Here is a 20476-nt window from a genome sequence, read left to right as displayed (position 1 = left end):
TTAAGTAAATAAGCTGTTACGAGAAAAATAAAGGGATAAAATAACAACACAACCAAAATTTTAGCTAAATTTTCAAATACAATATATTGAAGAATTTTTAGGAAAATATGAGAAGATGTCAAAATAGAAACCGTTGATAGGAGTGGAAATCTACGGCTGTGAATTTATGAGAGAAGGGTATTTGGATCTTGATCCTAGACATGAGAAAGTCACCAATAGAATTATTTCATCACTATTTTTTTATTGAGTTTTATTTCATTATCTTTTAATTCATAAAACCCTAAAGTCCGAGGGAAAACCAAACAAAAAAGTATTATCACACATTAGCGTGAAACCTACACTACACAACACGAACACAATGGCAAACCAATTTTTCTATGATGTTTTTCACAAGAAACTCAAACCAAAGTCTGTTACATCACTACACACTTTCCATAACAACAACACAATCAATGATGTTTTGGTTTCTCATTCCAACAAGGAGACTCAACAAACCCATTCTATACATGCAAAGGTACATTCAAGAAGTAATATGGGTGTGACAAACATGGATAATTTCAAGAAACGACAGTGTATTATTACTTTGAAAAGGCTAATGTTAAATCCGGATGGACAAGATTTCAAGGATGCAATGAATTCAAAGAGATTAGCTCGTTGTGATTCAAATGATATTTCAGGTATGTTCAGTATTTTAAAGCTTTGTTATTTGTTCAAATTGATGTGTCAATGTTTATTTGGTTTTTTAAGGGAAATTGATTTGTGAAGGTGTTAACTGAATTAACTGATTTTTAAGAGAATATACCATATATATCATATTTTGTTTTAGATACTGTGATTTCTGTTTTTATTTCTATACAGTATGAAATTAAATTAACCTTGTAAGTCTTGCTCATTACTTTAAAAAGATTTTCAAGGTTTATTTTTTTAAGGGAAATTGATTTGTCAAGTTTTAACTGAAATAACTGATTTTAAATGAATTTACCGTATAAATATATAGTTTCAGTACTGTGAACTTTAGTTTTTATTTCACACTACAATATGAAATTAAATTACCCTCGTAAGTCTTGCTAATTCTAGACTTGATTAAAAGTAGCCAAATATATGTGATTAATGTGGAATCAATGCTAATTCTTGCTATTGTGATTTTGGAATAATCTAAAAACAGGTCCAGCATTAATGGAATTTGAAACCGTGAAGTTGAAGCTGGAGAAGGGTTTATACCTCACAACAGATCAATTTGCAAGTGATGTTAGGATCATATTTTGCAATGCCAATAAGTTGCATTACAAGAGCCATACAATTCAAAGAATAGCAATGAAATTAAGTGAACTATTTGAGATGAAGTGGAAATCCTTGGAGGAAAGATGGGCAGCTGAGAGACAAAACAACAAAGAAGAAAATATCACAGAAGTATCTCACAGAAGCAAAGGAAAGGAAAATATCACAAAAGTTTGTGGATCAATGTCTTGTAGTGCAAGAAATAAAAGGAAGTTTGAATTTGAAGAGAAGAAGAGTCCGAATTCCGTGGAAAAGAAGGTTAAGAAGCAACATGTTGTGGATAGCATATTGGATGCACAAAGTAATATGTTTGGTTGCAATAAAGGTAACTTGGAAAGGAAGAAACAAAGAGAAGCTGCTAAATTGATGATACAAAGCACAAAAAGAACGGCGTTTATTGATGATAATTTGTTTTCTTATAACGAGCTGGAGAATCTGTGCGGTCATTCATTGCAAGATTGCAACAAGTTGAATCCATTGAAGATATTTGTAGGGTTGGTTCTAAAGGATGAGATTATGGGAGTGAATGATTTGAATGAGGAAAAGTTTCTTAATAGAGATTGGGAAGAAGGAGAAATTATCATTCTTGATTAAACAGTTATTTAGGCTTTCATTGGGAAGAGCTAGTTGCAATGTATGTATATGTTAGGAAGGAACTAATTGTAAACAACTATGTTCAGAAATATTATATCTATTTTGTGCATTTCTTATTTCCAAGATTGCTTATTTTTCAAATTGATATACTTAAGATCACAAAAGATCACAGAAGAGACACAAAAAGCAATGCGATCCTATTTTGTGCATCATAGTTTGCATTCTTATACTATATAACCCATCATTTGAAAAACACATTTCATCTATTTGAAGTAAAAGGTATGAAAGTAATGGTGTACAAGTGAATAACAATCATATGTGACTCATCACAGTAAAATAATTAATTGATATAACCAAGTACAAACTATACCTATTCATTGTAGATAGTGTGAGCCTTTAATGCATAATTGCTTCAAACTTTGAAATAGCTTCACCCATTCATTTGCAAGATAATGTTTCTGATATTAGGAAAATTCCCCTCTTACTGCATTCAACCATTCAAGAGATTGAAGTGGACTTGCTCCCCCTTGAGCATGATATCAAGCTTCCACACCTCAGTATTAATTTACATTTGTACAATAACCACATATGAAATGAACAAAAAGTTATGGTGCATAAGGAAAATCTTTATGCACCCTGCATAAATCCAGAAATGGTTTTTGTGAGTTGTACTCCAAAACCATTAGATGTACTTAATGGTTTCCAGCACCCTGCATAAAATTATAGTATGTTGTACTCCAAAACTATTTTACTGTGGAAATGGCTTCTGTGAGTTGTACTCCAAAACCATTTCTGGATTTATGCAGGGTGCATAAGGAAATATCTTTATGCACCATAACCGCACCCCCTGCGTCCCATATCAATCACTCCTATATTCAGCGACAATACTTGCATTTAATTATCATTTCTCACTTGATCGAGTTCTAAATAAATAGACAAGGAAAACGTGTAAACAATCATCACAGATGTATACAAAGCATCATATAGTAGACAATTTATGTACCAAAAACAATAGAGTGATGAGAGATAATTTAGAGATAGAAACTTTTTTTTTGGGGGGGGGGGGGGGGGGGGGGTGCTGAATGGGACCACTGGGTATATTTCTGATCACAACTCTCGATCTAAGGGCAGCAAATAGCTCAGCATGATAAGCTGACCCTAAATATACCTCTCAGCAAAGCAAGACATGAACACTGCATCATTGTTCCTAAATATACCTCTACATGATGAAACACTGCCATCAAATGCTCCATCTGTATTACAATTGACCCAATTAACATAAGGAGGACTTCAAATTACTTATTTGAAGGAAGGAGCTTTGGGAGGGTGAATTTTGACATTGAACTTCTTAACAATTGTAAAGTCTCTAATAGAAGGCTAAAGTAGTATTGTTTCCTGACAAATTAACATTGGCTATGATTGAGTTAATTGCATATCTCCCCATTGAATCTTATTTGGTTCCTGGAAAACCAAATAACATTTATCAGATGAAATATAGCAGATTTGATGACAAGTTTGCGCCAAGGGGACCATGATTTGTTACAGATAGTCCAAATGTCTTCAAGAGATTGAAAATGAAGAGTGGTATCAAGAATTGAACCCAACCAACACCAAATTTTTAAAACAAATTAAAATACTGAGAAGTAAAAAAAAAAATCTATTATAGGTGGATGAAAACCAATATAAACAAATTATAGTTGGATTATAAAAAAAAAAAATTCTATTATCACATACTAAAACCGAAAAGAAAAATACAAAATATCGAGACTAACTGAAACCTGCTAAAAAAAATTATAGTAGTAGATTTTCTTAAAGCAATGATATATCTCTAGAAAAATAACATCAAGAATAAAGAGCAGCCAATCATAATGCACTATTTGCCACAATTCAAGGAGGTATGACAGAAAAATAGGAAGTGAACAAATAAATCATGCAATTAAAACTTGTCAGTTGTGTCTTTAAAAATTCTTGATACTATTTTTCTAGAGAAATAACATTTTCCATTTTCTTATGATAGTAGTAGATTTTCTTAAGAAAAGCACGTGTCATTCATGAAAATTTGCCAACTAGATTGCACATCCGTTTACCTAGGATATAAAAATCCTTAGTAACTATTGATCGAATCATGTATGTAACTTGCTCTTATTAGTAATAATATTATTTTTCTTTCACTTTCCTTTTTTGCTTTTCTGCATTTTTTATACTTCATGTTTTTGTTAATGAGTGAATAACTAAATTTGTCCTTGGATTTTCACGAATCAAACAAAAACGTCCCCGAATTTGTCATATTTCAATCAAATTAGTCCCTACGTCCATTTGGGGCGTTAACGGTGATGACGTGGTCGTTAATCTCTCAGGTGGGAATCAAGCTATTCACCTTGAGACCTAAAAAGATAAATAGAACAATCTCAAGGAAGTAGTGAATAAAGTACTTGATGATCTTCAAAGATTGTCTGTTCAAGCTCTGAACCAGGCTCTGAAGAAGTGGTTAGATGAAGTAATTGAGAGTATGGAAGCTGTGGAAGTCAAGAGATCAATGAAACAACTATCAGACTCTCCACACTACATTGATTACTCAAAGAAGATTCCTGAAGCTGTCAGATCAGGTTTAGACACTTCTTGGATCACTCAGATGCTTATTAAGCCACAGAAAGCTGTTCTGAAGAGTCTGAACATGGAAGACCCTGAAGAGATTGAGAAACTTCAGGAAGATTTATTTGAGCAGAAAATGGTATCTGAAGACCTTAGAATAAAACTGGAAGAAGTTAAGGAAGAGCAGAAGCAACATATAGCTATTCAAGAAGCTCAAATCAAGAGGACAAAAAAGCTTGAGATGAGATTGCAGAAACAACTTGTGGAAACCATGGCTGAGCAATCAGAGATTAAGAGTGGGATTGCTACTCTTCTTGAAATGATGAAGCAACAACAACCCTAATTCCACACCCTAATTCTGTTGTTTTCTTTATTTATGATATTTCAGATATGCTTCTGTTAGTTTGTCTCTGATACAATATTTTTGTTTGTTATGTTGCATCTGATATGTTCTTGCTCTGATATCTTTAGAAACTTTCATGTTTTTAATCCATTTTTTTCTTACTCTTTTCCTTAATTTTTAGTCTTTTTGTTGATGACAAAAGGAGGAGTAAGACATATAACATTTAGGCTCTGAGTCCACTAAATTAAGATTAAAATTAATTTAGGAGAACCTTCTTCTCATCTCTTAGTCTTTGGATTTCATGTGAATTATTTCTGAGTGACATTTTTATGTTTAAAATGAATTTAATTAACTTGAATAGAACTCATGGGGAGCTTACAGCCTCACCTTAAGGGCTATTAGACTTAGGGGGAGCTTACAAACCTCAGACCCTAAAGTCAACTTGCTAATTAGATTTACAACAATTGACTATTAATATTAGTGTTTGTCATCATCAAAAAGGGAGAGATTGTTGGAACAAAATGTGTTTAACATTGGCAGCTTAAGTTTTGATGATAACAAGGTATTAAAAGTTCAATTGGATGTGCTAATATTTGTTCAAGTGTGCAGGACCATAGAATAACATTTATAAGTCTTTAAACAAGTATTGGTTTTGAAAGAACAATTGAAAGACCGAATAGATATAACAATGCAACAAACTTTATGAATAAGTTAAACCGAAAGATTTGATTGAAAAATAAGAAAACCAAAATTTAAACAATTGTTTAAATTTGATCAGAATCCAAATATTCTTGTATATATCTATATAAAGAGAATCGATTATACTGATCAATTTGAAAACCATATGCAAATCCTTAGATCATGTCAAGTTATCAAAGTCAGAAAACAATAAGCCATATATGTGCTCATGAATTGCCAAAATAACAATAATGCATAGACACAACTATTTCCTTTCGGTTCCAATATTTTACACAATTTCATTGGCGTCTCAAATTTCAACAAAGAGAAAAAACTTAAATTAGTAATGCTCTTAATTACATAACATGATAAACATTACTATTTCCCCTTTTCTTTTGATGATGACACCTTAAAAATATAGTGAAAATTTGAAAGAATGTAAAAGTACTATGGTCTATTATTGACCTTATACACTAAAGTTTCATATATGAAAACCAAAACCCAAAAACAAAGTATCATTATAGGTGTTCATCTCGGAACCAAAACAGCACACCGTTTTATCAAAATAATTTGATTCAACAAAAATAGTGTAAAACCAAAGAAAAAAAAAAGTAGTTCACGTGCTGATCAACATATGAATTGCATAAATATCGTGAGAAACAAAACCAAATAAAGCCGAAAGAATCCATCAAACAATCATCGATCGCAGCAAATTATTTACACACAAATTTGGATCGAAAGAATTTCAAATAGTATAATTTAGGGTTAATCCCAATAAATCAAACATGAAGACCGCTCTGATACCACTTGTTGGAAATTTAGGTCTTAATAAAAAGAGATTTCATAAAATTATGAATCAATAGCGGAAGCAAGACAAAACATTGAACATGAATATGAACGGATCTACGACATGTTTGATTTATCAAGGATATTAACAATTAGGGCATTAGGAATACTTGGATAAAGCTTTATGGCAACCCTCTCAATGTCAACGGTAAACAGAGAGGTGATCTGAAACAAACAAGAACGTTAGCGGCGGCTGATTTGGTTCTTCCTCAACCGATACCTTTATGCCTCAAGTTCTCTTCAGATGGGGAGAAGAAGAGAGAGTTCGCTGTGTACAGTGTATTGGGTACCATAGCCTCTTTTATATTGGATGGCCATTAGGGTTTCCCATTATTCCGTTAATGGGCCATCCGGACATCCAATCATTGAGTCCATATTAACTAATTAAATATTTAATTAATTATCCAATTACAAATCTAATAGCCTTATTACTTAATTTGATCACTTATCAACTAAGGCACACAATTGATAAATAGCTAACATAATTATTGTTATGATATTTGCCCACATAATTAAACTCTTGCGCGGATATACTTGCAAAAATAGGTGCTAATCAATCAGAGACTCTTGTGATGGTACATCAACCATTACCATGTCTATCCTCAGCCTTACTAGCTGATGCTATGGGAGTGTCCTTTATTAGGACGTAGTTTTTCTTTGCTTCTTTTTTCTTTTGTTTTTTTTCTCTTTCTTATCTCATGTAACCAAAAAAAAAAACTTATGTAAACTCAATTTACATAAACTAAGTAAACTATGGATATACAACTAATGTGTGTGAACACGTGAACTAAATCAAAGGATATATTGATAATTTTTGGTTGTAACTTAGATATTTTGTGGTGTGAGTAGTATCAGTCTAGAATTTACCATATATAAATATATGTTATCGGTATTATTTTTTTTGAAGGATGTTATCGGTATTATGAACTTTGGTTTTTTATTTCTCTACAATATGAAATTAAATTACCCTGGTAAATTGTACCAAAAAAATTTAAAAAAAACCCTGGTAAGTCGAATTGTGGACTAAGTGAATATTTTTTATTGATAAATAAGTGAATATTATTATTTTTATTGGATAAATAAATGAATATTTATTATCTGTCTATGGGGGTCTTGGAGTGAGAATTGCGAGGAAACAAAACATGGGGGTCTTGGAGTGAGAATTGCGAGGAAACAAAACATTGCGTTACTTGGTAAACTTGTGTGGGGTATGTTTAAAACTAGTAATCATTTATGGTCTCAAATTCTTTCAGCAAGGTATCTTCAGGGATCTAATATTTTCCTTACGAGAAATAGCAAGGGCTCTCCTATTTGGAATGCCATTGTAATAAAGCACTTAAAGTATTGGAGGATGGATTTCATTTCAAAATTGGAAATGGTACCACTAGTATGTGGTAAGAACCTTGGTTGCTAAAAGATCCCTTATGTCATCTTGTGCCGTTTGTTCAAATTCAAGATATTGATCTTCAAATTCGAGATATTATTACCAGGGATGGAGGTAACCTACAAAATGTTTATACTATGCAGCCTCAAGTTGTCAGAAGTAAGATTTTGGAAACGACGGCTCACCTAGTGGATGATGTCACTGATAACTGGATTTGGAATAATTGTACCTCTGGTGCCTACTCGGCAAAATCTACATATAGTTGGTTGAATGATGAAGAGACAGTTCCTCTCTTACCTAGAGATTCTTGGAATTGGGTGTGGAAACTTAAAATCCTAGCCAACATCCAATTCTTCCTTTGGCAAGTGATGCATCTTGCGATCCCAACACGAACTATATTGAATCATCGAGGTATCCCATTAGACTCCATTTGTCCGATTTGTGATAATGAACCCGAGACCTTAATTCATTGTTTGTTTAATTGCAACCGAGCAAAAGTATATGGAACTTGATGGTGGGTCCTAGTTTCGGTTTACCTGAGGAGGATAGCTCGATATTCATGTGGTCCCATGATAGTGTTGACAAGCTTGGCATTGTGATTCCTAATACCATGTGGAGTATTTGGTGTGCTAGAAATGCAAAGGTTTTTGATGATATAAACATGCCTCTAATGGCTACTCTGTCAAAGATCGAGGTTATGACTCATAATGTTACTGAAGCTTTCAGCAGCATGCATAAGGAGATTACTCGCATTCAACCTCATCTTATTTCTTGGCAAAAAGGCCATCATGACTCATACATTCTTAATGTGGATGTTAGTGCTCAAACCAACCCGGGGATGACAGGATTCGGTGGCTTAATTAGAGACTTCGATGAACAATTTATGTGTGGCTTTCATGGTAATATTGGCTACTCAAATATTCTTCATGCTGAAATCATGGCATTAATGCATGTGATTCAAATTTGTTGGGAAGAAGGCCCGAGAGACATTATTCGTTACACTGATTCTATGCATACTATTCACCTAGTGTAGTATGTTGATGTTTCCACTCACAATTATGGAAATGAGATAGCTATTGTTAGAAAATACATGGCTAAAGATTGGACTTTTCAACTATGTCACACTCTCAGAGAGGGTAATATGTGTGCTGACTTCTTAGCCAAGCTTGGAACAAGGTCTACGAGTGATTTATTGATCTTGCATAACCCTCCAGCTGAGCTTCGTTTATTGCTTACGGCAGACAGTATGGGTGTTGCTTATCCTCGCGGCCAATAGTCTCCTTTTTTTTTTTTTTTTTTTTGTTTTGCTTTGACTTTTTCTCATGTAACCAAAAAAAATATACTAAAACGTGTAGAGAAAAAAGATATTTTTTTTTTTACAAATTAGGGTATGAATTTAGAATAATTGATTTTATTTGGATCGTAAGGTACAACTCGTTTTCAATGTAAAGTATATCTAGTTTTTTTCTTTCACAAGTAGGTATATCTATTTGATTTTAAGTAAATAAGCTGTTACGAGAAAAATAAAGGGATAAAATAACAACACAACCAAAATTTTAGCTAAATTTTCAAATACAATATATTGAAGAATTTTTAGGAAAATATGAGAAGATGTCAAAATAGAAACCGTTGATAGGAGTGGAAATCTACGGCTGTGAATTTATGAGAGAAGGGTATTTGGATCTTGATCCTAGACATGAGAAAGTCACCAATAGAATTATTTCATCACTATTTTTTTATTGAGTTTTATTTCATTATCTTTTAATTCATAAAACCCTAAGGTCCGAGGGAAAACCAAACAAAAAAGTATTATCACACATTAGCGTGAAACCTACACTACACAACACGAACACAATGGCAAACCAATTTTTCTATGATGTTTTTCACAAGAAACTCAAACCAAAGTCTGTTACATCACTACACACTTTCCATAACAACAACACAATCAATGATGTTTTGGTTTCTCATTCCAACAAGGAGACTCAACAAACCCATTCTATACATGCAAAGGTACATTCAAGAAGTAATATGGGTGTGACAAACATGGATAATTTCAAGAAACGACAGTGTATTATTACTTTGAAAAGGCTAATGTTAAATCCGGATGGACAAGATTTCAAGGATGCAATGAATTCAAAGAGATTAGCTCGTTGTGATTCAAATGATATTTCAGGTATGTTCAGTATTTTAAAGCTTTGTTATTTGTTCAAATTGATGTGTCAATGTTTATTTGGTTTTTTAAGGGAAATTGATTTGTGAAGGTGTTAACTGAATTAACTGATTTTTAAGAGAATATACCATATATATCATATTTTGTTTTAGATACTGTGATTTCTGTTTTTATTTCTATACAGTATGAAATTAAATTAACCTTGTAAGTCTTGCTCATTACTTTAAAAAGATTTTCAAGGTTTATTTTTTTAAGGGAAATTGATTTGTCAAGTTTTAACTGAAATAACTGATTTTAAATGAATTTACCGTATAAATATATAGTTTCAGTACTGTGAACTTTAGTTTTTATTTCACACTACAATATGAAATTAAATTACCCTCGTAAGTCTTGCTAATTCTAGACTTGATTTTTGAGCACTGCTATAATGCACGACTTATTTTAGGCACGACAGTGCACGACTTATACGTGGCATCCCTAAAATTGTTTAAATCAAATTTTAATTAAAATTAATTTTTTGAGCAAATAGTGTGTTGTTGGAATACACGGGGTCGTGTGTATTTGACGACGGCAGTGTCGTGCCATTAAGCATTAGTCTTAAAAGTAGCCAAATATATGTGATTAATGTGGAATCAATGCTAATTCTTGCTATTGTGATTTTGGAATAATCTAAAAACAGGTCCAGCATTAATGGAATTTGAAACCGTGAAGTTGAAGCTGGAGAAGGGTTTATACCTCACAACAGATCAATTTGCAAGTGATGTTAGGATCATATTTTGCAATGCCAATAAGTTGCATTACAAGAGCCATACAATTCAAAGAATAGCAATGAAATTAAGTGAACTATTTGAGATGAAGTGGAAATCCTTGGAGGAAAGATGGGCAGCTGAGAGACAAAACAACAAAGAAGAAAATATCACAGAAGTATCTCACAGAAGCAAAGGAAAGGAAAATATCACAAAAGTTTGTGGATCAATGTCTTGTAGTGCAAGAAATAAAAGGAAGTTTGAATTTGAAGAGAAGAAGAGTCCGAATTCCGTGGAAAAGAAGGTTAAGAAGCAACATGTTGTGGATAGCATATTGGATGCACAAAGTAATATGTTTGGTTGCAATAAAGGTAACTTGGAAAGGAAGAAACAAAGAGAAGCTGCTAAATTGATGATACAAAGCACAAAAAGAACGGCGTTTATTGATGATAATTTGTTTTCTTATAACAAGCTGGAGAATCTGTGCGGTCATTCATTGCAAGATTGCAACAAGTTGAATCCATTGAAGATATTTGTAGGGTTGGTTCTAAAGGATGAGATTATGGGAGTGAATGATTTGAATGAGGAAAAGTTTCTTAATAGAGATTGGGAAGAAGGAGAAATTATCATTCTTGATTAAACAGTTATTTAGGCTTTCATTGGGAAGAGCTAGTTGCAATGTATGTATATGTTAGGAAGGAACTAATTGTAAACAACTATGTTCAGAAATATTATATCTATTTTGTGCATTTCTTATTTCCAAGATTGCTTATTTTTCAAATTGATATACTTAAGATCACAAAAGATCACAGAAGAGACACAAAAAGCAATGCGATCCTATTTTGTGCATCATAGTTTGCATTCTTATACTATATAACCCATCATTTGAAAAACACATTTCATCTATTTGAAGTAAAAGGTATGAAAGTAATGGTGTACAAGTGAATAACAATCATATGTGACTCATCACAGTAAAATAATTAATTGATATAACCAAGTACAAACTATACCTATTCATTGTAGATAGTGTGAGCCTTTAATGCATAATTGCTTCAAACTTTGAAATAGCTTCACCCATTCATTTGCAAGATAATGTTTCTGATATTAGGAAAATTCCCCTCTTACTGCATTCAACCATTCAAGAGATTGAAGTGGACTTGCTCCCCCTTGAGCATGATATCAAGCTTCCACACCTCAGTATTAATTTACATTTGTACAATAACCACATATGAAATGAACAAAAAGTTATGGTGCATAAGGAAAATCTTTATGCACCCTGCATAAATCCAGAAATGGTTTTTGTGAGTTGTACTCCAAAACCATTAGATGTACTTAATGGTTTCCAGCACCCTGCATAAAATTATAGTATGTTGTACTCCAAAACTATTTTACTGTGGAAATGGCTTCTGTGAGTTGTACTCCAAAACCATTTCTGGATTTATGCAGGGTGCATAAGGAAATATCTTTATGCACCATAACCGCACCCCCTGCGTCCCATATCAATCACTCCTATATTCAGCGACAATACTTGCATTTAATTATCATTTCTCACTTGATCGAGTTCTAAATAAATAGACAAGGAAAACGTGTAAACAATCATCACAGATGTATACAAAGCATCATATAGTAGACAATTTATGTACCAAAAACAATAGAGTGATGAGAGATAATTTAGAGATAGAAACTTTTTTTTTGGGGGGGGGGGGGGGGTGCTGAATGGGACCACTGGGTATATTTCTGATCACAACTCTCGATCTAAGGGCAGCAAATAGCTCAGCATGATAAGCTGACCCTAAATATACCTCTCCGCAAAGCAAGACATGAACACTGCATCATTGTTCCTAAATATACCTCTACATGATGAAACACTGCCATCAAATGCTCCATCTGTATTACAATTGACCCAATTAACATAAGGAGGACTTCAAATTACTTATTTGAAGGAAGGAGCTTTGGGAGGGTGAATTTTGACATTGAACTTCTTAACAATTGTAAAGTCTCTAATAGAAGGCTAAAGTAGTATTGTTTCCTGACAAATTAACATTGGCTATGATTGAGTTAATTGCATATCTCCCCATTGAATCTTATTTGGTTCCTGGAAAACCAAATAACATTTATCAGATGAAATATAGCAGATTTGATGACAAGTTTGCGCCAAGGGGACCATGATTTGTTACAGATAGTCCAAATGTCTTCAAGAGATTGAAAATGAAGAGTGGTATCAAGAATTGAACCCAACCAACACCAAATTTTTAAAACAAATTAAAATACTGAGAAGTAAAAAAAAAAATCTATTATAGGTGGATGAAAACCAATATAAACAAATTATAGTTGGATTATAAAAAAAAAAAATTCTATTATCACATACTAAAACCGAAAAGAAAAATACAAAATATCGAGACTAACTGAAACCTGCTAAAAAAAATTATAGTAGTAGATTTTCTTAAAGCAATGATATATCTCTAGAAAAATAACATCAAGAATAAAGAGCAGCCAATCATAATGCACTATTTGCCACAATTCAAGGAGGTATGACAGAAAAATAGGAAGTGAACAAATAAATCATGCAATTAAAACTTGTCAGTTGTGTCTTTAAAAATTCTTGATACTATTTTTCTAGAGAAATAACATTTTCCATTTTCTTATGATAGTAGTAGATTTTCTTAAGAAAAGCACGTGTCATTCATGAAAATTTGCCAACTAGATTGCACATCCGTTTACCTAGGATATAAAAATCCTTAGTAACTATTGATCGAATCATGTATGTAACTTGCTCTTATTAGTAATAATATTATTTTTCTTTCACTTTCCTTTTTTGCTTTTCTGCATTTTTTATACTTCATGTTTTTGTTAATGAGTGAATAACTAAATTTGTCCTTGGATTTTCACGAATCAAACAAAAACGTCCCCGAATTTGTCATATTTCAATCAAATTAGTCCCTACGTCCATTTGGGGCGTTAACGGTGATGACGTGGTCGTTAATCTCTCAGGTGGGAATCAAGCTATTCACCTTGAGACCTAAAAAGATAAATAGAACAATCTCAAGGAAGTAGTGAATAAAGTACTTGATGATCTTCAAAGATTGTCTGTTCAAGCTCTGAACCAGGCTCTGAAGAAGTGGTTAGATGAAGTAATTGAGAGTATGGAAGCTGTGGAAGTCAAGAGATCAATGAAACAACTATCAGACTCTCCACACTACATTGATTACTCAAAGAAGATTCCTGAAGCTGTCAGATCAGGTTTAGACACTTCTTGGATCACTCAGATGCTTATTAAGCCACAGAAAGCTGTTCTGAAGAGTCTGAACATGGAAGACCCTGAAGAGATTGAGAAACTTCAGGAAGATTTATTTGAGCAGAAAATGGTATCTGAAGACCTTAGAATAAAACTGGAAGAAGTTAAGGAAGAGCAGAAGCAACATATAGCTATTCAAGAAGCTCAAATCAAGAGGACAAAAAAGCTTGAGATGAGATTGCAGAAACAACTTGTGGAAACCATGGCTGAGCAATCAGAGATTAAGAGTGGGATTGCTACTCTTCTTGAAATGATGAAGCAACAACAACCCTAATTCCACACCCTAATTCTGTTGTTTTCTTTATTTATGATATTTCAGATATGCTTCTGTTAGTTTGTCTCTGATACAATATTTTTGTTTGTTATGTTGCATCTGATATGTTCTTGCTCTGATATCTTTAGAAACTTTCATGTTTTTAATCCATTTTTTTCTTACTCTTTTCCTTAATTTTTAGTCTTTTTGTTGATGACAAAAGGAGGAGTAAGACATATAACATTTAGGCTCTGAGTCCACTAAATTAAGATTAAAATTAATTTAGGAGAACCTTCTTCTCATCTCTTAGTCTTTGGATTTCATGTGAATTATTTCTGAGTGACATTTTTATGTTTAAAATGAATTTAATTAACTTGAATAGAACTCATGGGGAGCTTACAGCCTCACCTTAAGGGCTATTAGACTTAGGGGGAGCTTACAAACCTCAGACCCTAAAGTCAACTTGCTAATTAGATTTACAACAATTGACTATTAATATTAGTGTTTGTCATCATCAAAAAGGGAGAGATTGTTGGAACAAAATGTGTTTAACATTGGCAGCTTAAGTTTTGATGATAACAAGGTATTAAAAGTTCAATTGGATGTGCTAATATTTGTTCAAGTGTGCAGGACCATAGAATAACATTTATAAGTCTTTAAACAAGTATTGGTTTTGAAAGAACAATTGAAAGACCGAATAGATATAACAATGCAACAAACTTTATGAATAAGTTAAACCGAAAGATTTGATTGAAAAATAAGAAAACCAAAATTTAAACAATTGTTTAAATTTGATCAGAATCCAAATATTCTTGTATATATCTATATAAAGAGAATCGATTATACTGATCAATTTGAAAACCATATGCAAATCCTTAGATCATGTCAAGTTATCAAAGTCAGAAAACAATAAGCCATATATGTGCTCATGAATTGCCAAAATAACAATAATGCATAGACACAACTATTTCCTTTCGGTTCCAATATTTTACACAATTTCATTGGCGTCTCAAATTTCAACAAAGAGAAAAAACTTAAATTAGTAATGCTCTTAATTACATAACATGATAAACATTACTATTTCCCCTTTTCTTTTGATGATGACACCTTAAAAATATAGTGAAAATTTGAAAGAATGTAAAAGTACTATGGTCTATTATTGACCTTATACACTAAAGTTTCATATATGAAAACCAAAACCCAAAAACAAAGTATCATTATAGGTGTTCATCTCGGAACCAAAACAGCACACCGTTTTATCAAAATAATTTGATTCAACAAAAATAGTGTAAAACCAAAGAAAAAAAAAAGTAGTTCACGTGCTGATCAACATATGAATTGCATAAATATCGTGAGAAACAAAACCAAATAAAGCCGAAAGAATCCATCAAACAATCATCGATCGCAGCAAATTATTTACACACAAATTTGGATCGAAAGAATTTCAAATAGTATAATTTAGGGTTAATCCCAATAAATCAAACATGAAGACCGCTCTGATACCACTTGTTGGAAATTTAGGTCTTAATAAAAAGAGATTTCATAAAATTATGAATCAATAGCGGAAGCAAGACAAAACATTGAACATGAATATGAACGGATCTACGACATGTTTGATTTATCAAGGATATTAACAATTAGGGCATTAGGAATACTTGGATAAAGCTTTATGGCAACCCTCTCAATGTCAACGGTAAACAGAGAGGTGATCTGAAACAAACAAGAACGTTAGCGGCGGCTGATTTGGTTCTTCCTCAACCGATACCTTTATGCCTCAAGTTCTCTTCAGATGGGGAGAAGAAGAGAGAGTTCGCTGTGTACAGTGTATTGGGTACCATAGCCTCTTTTATATTGGATGGCCATTAGGGTTTCCCATTATTCCGTTAATGGGCCATCCGGACATCCAATCATTGAGTCCATATTAACTAATTAAATATTTAATTAATTATCCAATTACAAATCTAATAGCCTTATTACTTAATTTGATCACTTATCAACTAAGGCACACAATTGATAAATAGCTAACATAATTATTGTTATGATATTTGCCCACATAATTAAACTCTTGCGCGGATATACTTGCAAAAATAGGTGCTAATCAATCAGAGACTCTTGTGATGGTACATCAACCATTACCATGTCTATCCTCAGCCTTACTAGCTGATGCTATGGGAGTGTCCTTTATTAGGACGTAGTTTTTCTTTGCTTCTTTTTTCTTTTGTTTTTTTTCTCTTTCTTATCTCATGTAACCAAAAAAAAAAACTTATGTAAACTCAATTTACATAAACTAAGTAAACTATGGATATACAACTAATGTGTGTGAACACGTGAACTAAATCAAAGGATATATTGATAATTTTTGGTTGTAACTTAGATATTTTGTGGTGTGAGTAGTATCAGTCTAGAATTTACCATATATAAATATATGTTATCGGTATTATTTTTTTTGAAGGATGTTATCGGTATTATGAACTTTGGTTTTTTATTTCTCTACAATATGAAATTAAATTACCCTGGTAAATTGTACCAAAAAAATTTAAAAAAAACCCTGGTAAGTCGAATTGTGGACTAAGTGAATATTTTTTATTGATAAATAAGTGAATATTATTATTTTTATTGGATAAATAAATGAATATTTATTATCTGTCTATGGGGGTCTTGGAGTGAGAATTGCGAGGAAACAAAACATGGGGGTCTTGGAGTGAGAATTGCGAGGAAACAAAACATTGCGTTACTTGGTAAACTTGTGTGGGGTATGTTTAAAACTAGTAATCATTTATGGTCTCAAATTCTTTCAGCAAGGTATCTTCAGGGATCTAATATTTTCCTTACGAGAAATAGCAAGGGCTCTCCTATTTGGAATGCCATTGTAATAAAGCACTTAAAGTATTGGAGGATGGATTTCATTTCAAAATTGGAAATGGTACCACTAGTATGTGGTAAGAACCTTGGTTGCTAAAAGATCCCTTATGTCATCTTGTGCCGTTTGTTCAAATTCAAGATATTGATCTTCAAATTCGAGATATTATTACCAGGGATGGAGGTAACCTACAAAATGTTTATACTATGCAGCCTCAAGTTGTCAGAAGTAAGATTTTGGAAACGACGGCTCACCTAGTGGATGATGTCACTGATAACTGGATTTGGAATAATTGTACCTCTGGTGCCTACTCGGCAAAATCTACATATAGTTGGTTGAATGATGAAGAGACAGTTCCTCTCTTACCTAGAGATTCTTGGAATTGGGTGTGGAAACTTAAAATCCTAGCCAACATCCAATTCTTCCTTTGGCAAGTGATGCATCTTGCGATCCCAACACGAACTATATTGAATCATCGAGGTATCCCATTAGACTCCATTTGTCCGATTTGTGATAATGAACCCGAGACCTTAATTCATTGTTTGTTTAATTGCAACCGAGCAAAAGTATATGGAACTTGATGGTGGGTCCTAGTTTCGGTTTACCTGAGGAGGATAGCTCGATATTCATGTGGTCCCATGATAGTGTTGACAAGCTTGGCATTGTGATTCCTAATACCATGTGGAGTATTTGGTGTGCTAGAAATGCAAAGGTTTTTGATGATATAAACATGCCTCTAATGGCTACTCTGTCAAAGATCGAGGTTATGACTCATAATGTTACTGAAGCTTTCAGCAGCATGCATAAGGAGATTACTCGCATTCAACCTCATCTTATTTCTTGGCAAAAAGGCCATCATGACTCATACATTCTTAATGTGGATGTTAGTGCTCAAACCAACCCGGGGATGACAGGATTCGGTGGCTTAATTAGAGACTTCGATGAACAATTTATGTGTGGCTTTCATGGTAATATTGGCTACTCAAATATTCTTCATGCTGAAATCATGGCATTAATGCATGTGATTCAAATTTGTTGGGAAGAAGGCCCGAGAGACATTATTCGTTACACTGATTCTATGCATACTATTCACCTAGTGTAGTATGTTGATGTTTCCACTCACAATTATGGAAATGAGATAGCTATTGTTAGAAAATACATGGCTAAAGATTGGACTTTTCAACTATGTCACACTCTCAGAGAGGGTAATATGTGTGCTGACTTCTTAGCCAAGCTTGGAACAAGGTCTACGAGTGATTTATTGATCTTGCATAACCCTCCAGCTGAGCTTCGTTTATTGCTTACGGCAGACAGTATGGGTGTTGCTTATCCTCGCGGCCAATAGTCTCCTTTTTTTTTTTTTTTTTTTTGTTTTGCTTTGACTTTTTCTCATGTAACCAAAAAAAATATACTAAAACGTGTAGAGAAAAAAGATATTTTTTTTTTTACAAATTAGGGTATGAATTTAGAATAATTGATTTTATTTGGATCGTAAGGTACAACTCGTTTTCAATGTAAAGTATATCTAGTTTTTTTCTTTCACAAGTAGGTATATCTATTTGATTTTAAGTAAATAAGCTGTTACGAGAAAAATAAAGGGATAAAATAACAACACAACCAAAATTTTAGCTAAATTTTCAAATACAATATATTGAAGAATTTTTAGGAAAATATGAGAAGATGTCAAAATAGAAACCGTTGATAGGAGTGGAAATCTACGGCTGTGAATTTATGAGAGAAGGGTATTTGGATCTTGATCCTAGACATGAGAAAGTCACCAATAGAATTATTTCATCACTATTTTTTTATTGAGTTTTATTTCATTATCTTTTAATTCATAAAACCCTAAGGTCCGAGGGAAAACCAAACAAAAAAGTATTATCACACATTAGCGTGAAACCTACACTACACAACACGAACACAATGGCAAACCAATTTTTCTATGATGTTTTTCACAAGAAACTCAAACCAAAGTCTGTTACATCACTACACACTTTCCATAACAACAACACAATCAATGATGTTTTGGTTTCTCATTCCAACAAGGAGACTCAACAAACCCATTCTATACATGCAAAGGTACATTCAAGAAGTAATATGGGTGTGACAAACATGGATAATTTCAAGAAACGACAGTGTATTATTACTTTGAAAAGGCTAATGTTAAATCCGGATGGACAAGATTTCAAGGATGCAATGAATTCAAAGAGATTAGCTCGTTGTGATTCAAATGATATTTCAGGTATGTTCAGTATTTTAAAGCTTTGTTATTTGTTCAAATTGATGTGTCAATGTTTATTTGGTTTTTTAAGGGAAATTGATTTGTGAAGGTGTTAACTGAATTAACTGATTTTTAAGAGAATATACCATATATATCATATTTTGTTTTAGATACTGTGATTTCTGTTTTTATTTCTATACAGTATGAAATTAAATTAACCTTGTAAGTCTTGCTCATTACTTTAAAAAGATTTTCAAGGTTTATTTTTTTAAGGGAAATTGATTTGTCAAGTTTTAACTGAAATAACTGATTTTAAATGAATTTACCGTATAAATATATAGTTTCAGTACTGTGAACTTTAGTTTTTATTTCACACTACAATATGAAATTAAATTACCCTCGTAAGTCTTGCTAATTCTAGACTTGATTAAAAGTAGCCAAATATATGTGATTAATGTGGAATCAATGCTAATTCTTGCTATTGTGATTTTGGAATAATCTAAAAACAGGTCCAGCATTAATGGAATTTGAAACCGTGAAGTTGAAGCTGGAGAAGGGTTTATACCTCACAACAGATCAATTTGCAAGTGATGTTAGGATCATATTTTGCAATGCCAATAAGTTGCATTACAAGAGCCATACAATTCAAAGAATAGCAATGAAATTAAGTGAACTATTTGAGATGAAGTGGAAATCCTTGGAGGAAAGATGGGCAGCTGAGAGACAAAACAACAAAGAAGAAAATATCACAGAAGTATCTCACAGAAGCAAAGGAAAGGAAAATATCACAAAAGTTTGTGGATCAATGTCTTGTAGTGCAAGAAATAAAAGGAAGTTTGAATTTGAAGAGAAGAAGAGTCCGAATTCCGTGGAAAAGAAGGTTAAGAAGCAACATGTTGTGGATAGCATATTGGATGCACAAAGTAATATGTTTGGTTGCAATAAAGGTAACTTGGAAAGGAAGAAACAAAGAGAAGCTGCTAAATTGATGATACAAAGCACAAAAAGAACGGCGTTTATTGATGATAATTTGTTTTCTTATAACGAGCTGGAGAATCTGTGCGGTCATTCATTGCAAGATTGCAACAAGTTGAATCCATTGAAGATATTTGTAGGGTTGGTTCTAAAGGATGAGATTATGGGAGTGAATGATTTGAATGAGGAAAAGTTTCTTAATAGAGATTGGGAAGAAGGAGAAATTATCATTCTTGATTAA

The 20476-nt window shown here is 32.8% G+C and overlaps 3 protein-coding genes across 3 annotated transcripts; all 3 read left to right on the top strand.

The window, feature by feature from the left end:
- The first annotated feature begins 358 nt into the window (after positions 1 to 358).
- On the top strand, positions 359 to 1872 carry LOC146936553 (uncharacterized). The gene is made up of 2 exons (XM_085757710.1): positions 359 to 677; positions 1166 to 1872. The coding sequence occupies exons 1-2, from the start codon at positions 359 to 361 to the stop codon at positions 1870 to 1872; spliced, it is 1026 nt and encodes a 341-aa protein (XP_085613836.1).
- Positions 1873 to 9569: 7697 nt separating this feature from the next.
- On the top strand, positions 9570 to 11271 carry LOC146936552 (uncharacterized). Its single transcript, XM_085757709.1, has 2 exons — positions 9570 to 9888; positions 10565 to 11271. Exons 1-2 carry the CDS (start codon positions 9570 to 9572, stop codon positions 11269 to 11271), a joined length of 1026 nt encoding a protein of 341 aa, XP_085613835.1.
- Positions 11272 to 18962: 7691 nt separating this feature from the next.
- On the top strand, positions 18963 to 20476 carry LOC146936551 (uncharacterized). The gene is made up of 2 exons (XM_085757708.1): positions 18963 to 19281; positions 19770 to 20476. Exons 1-2 carry the CDS (start codon positions 18963 to 18965, stop codon positions 20474 to 20476), a joined length of 1026 nt encoding a protein of 341 aa, XP_085613834.1.

This window comes from Medicago sativa, chromosome 3 (genome assembly GCF_051527215.1).
Source record: "Medicago sativa cultivar Bolivia chromosome 3, Bolivia_mono, whole genome shotgun sequence".
NCBI lineage: Eukaryota > Viridiplantae > Streptophyta > Magnoliopsida > Fabales > Fabaceae > Medicago > Medicago sativa.
The sequence above is the reverse complement of the archived record's forward strand: the minus strand, read 5'-3'. Positions and strand labels throughout refer to the sequence as shown.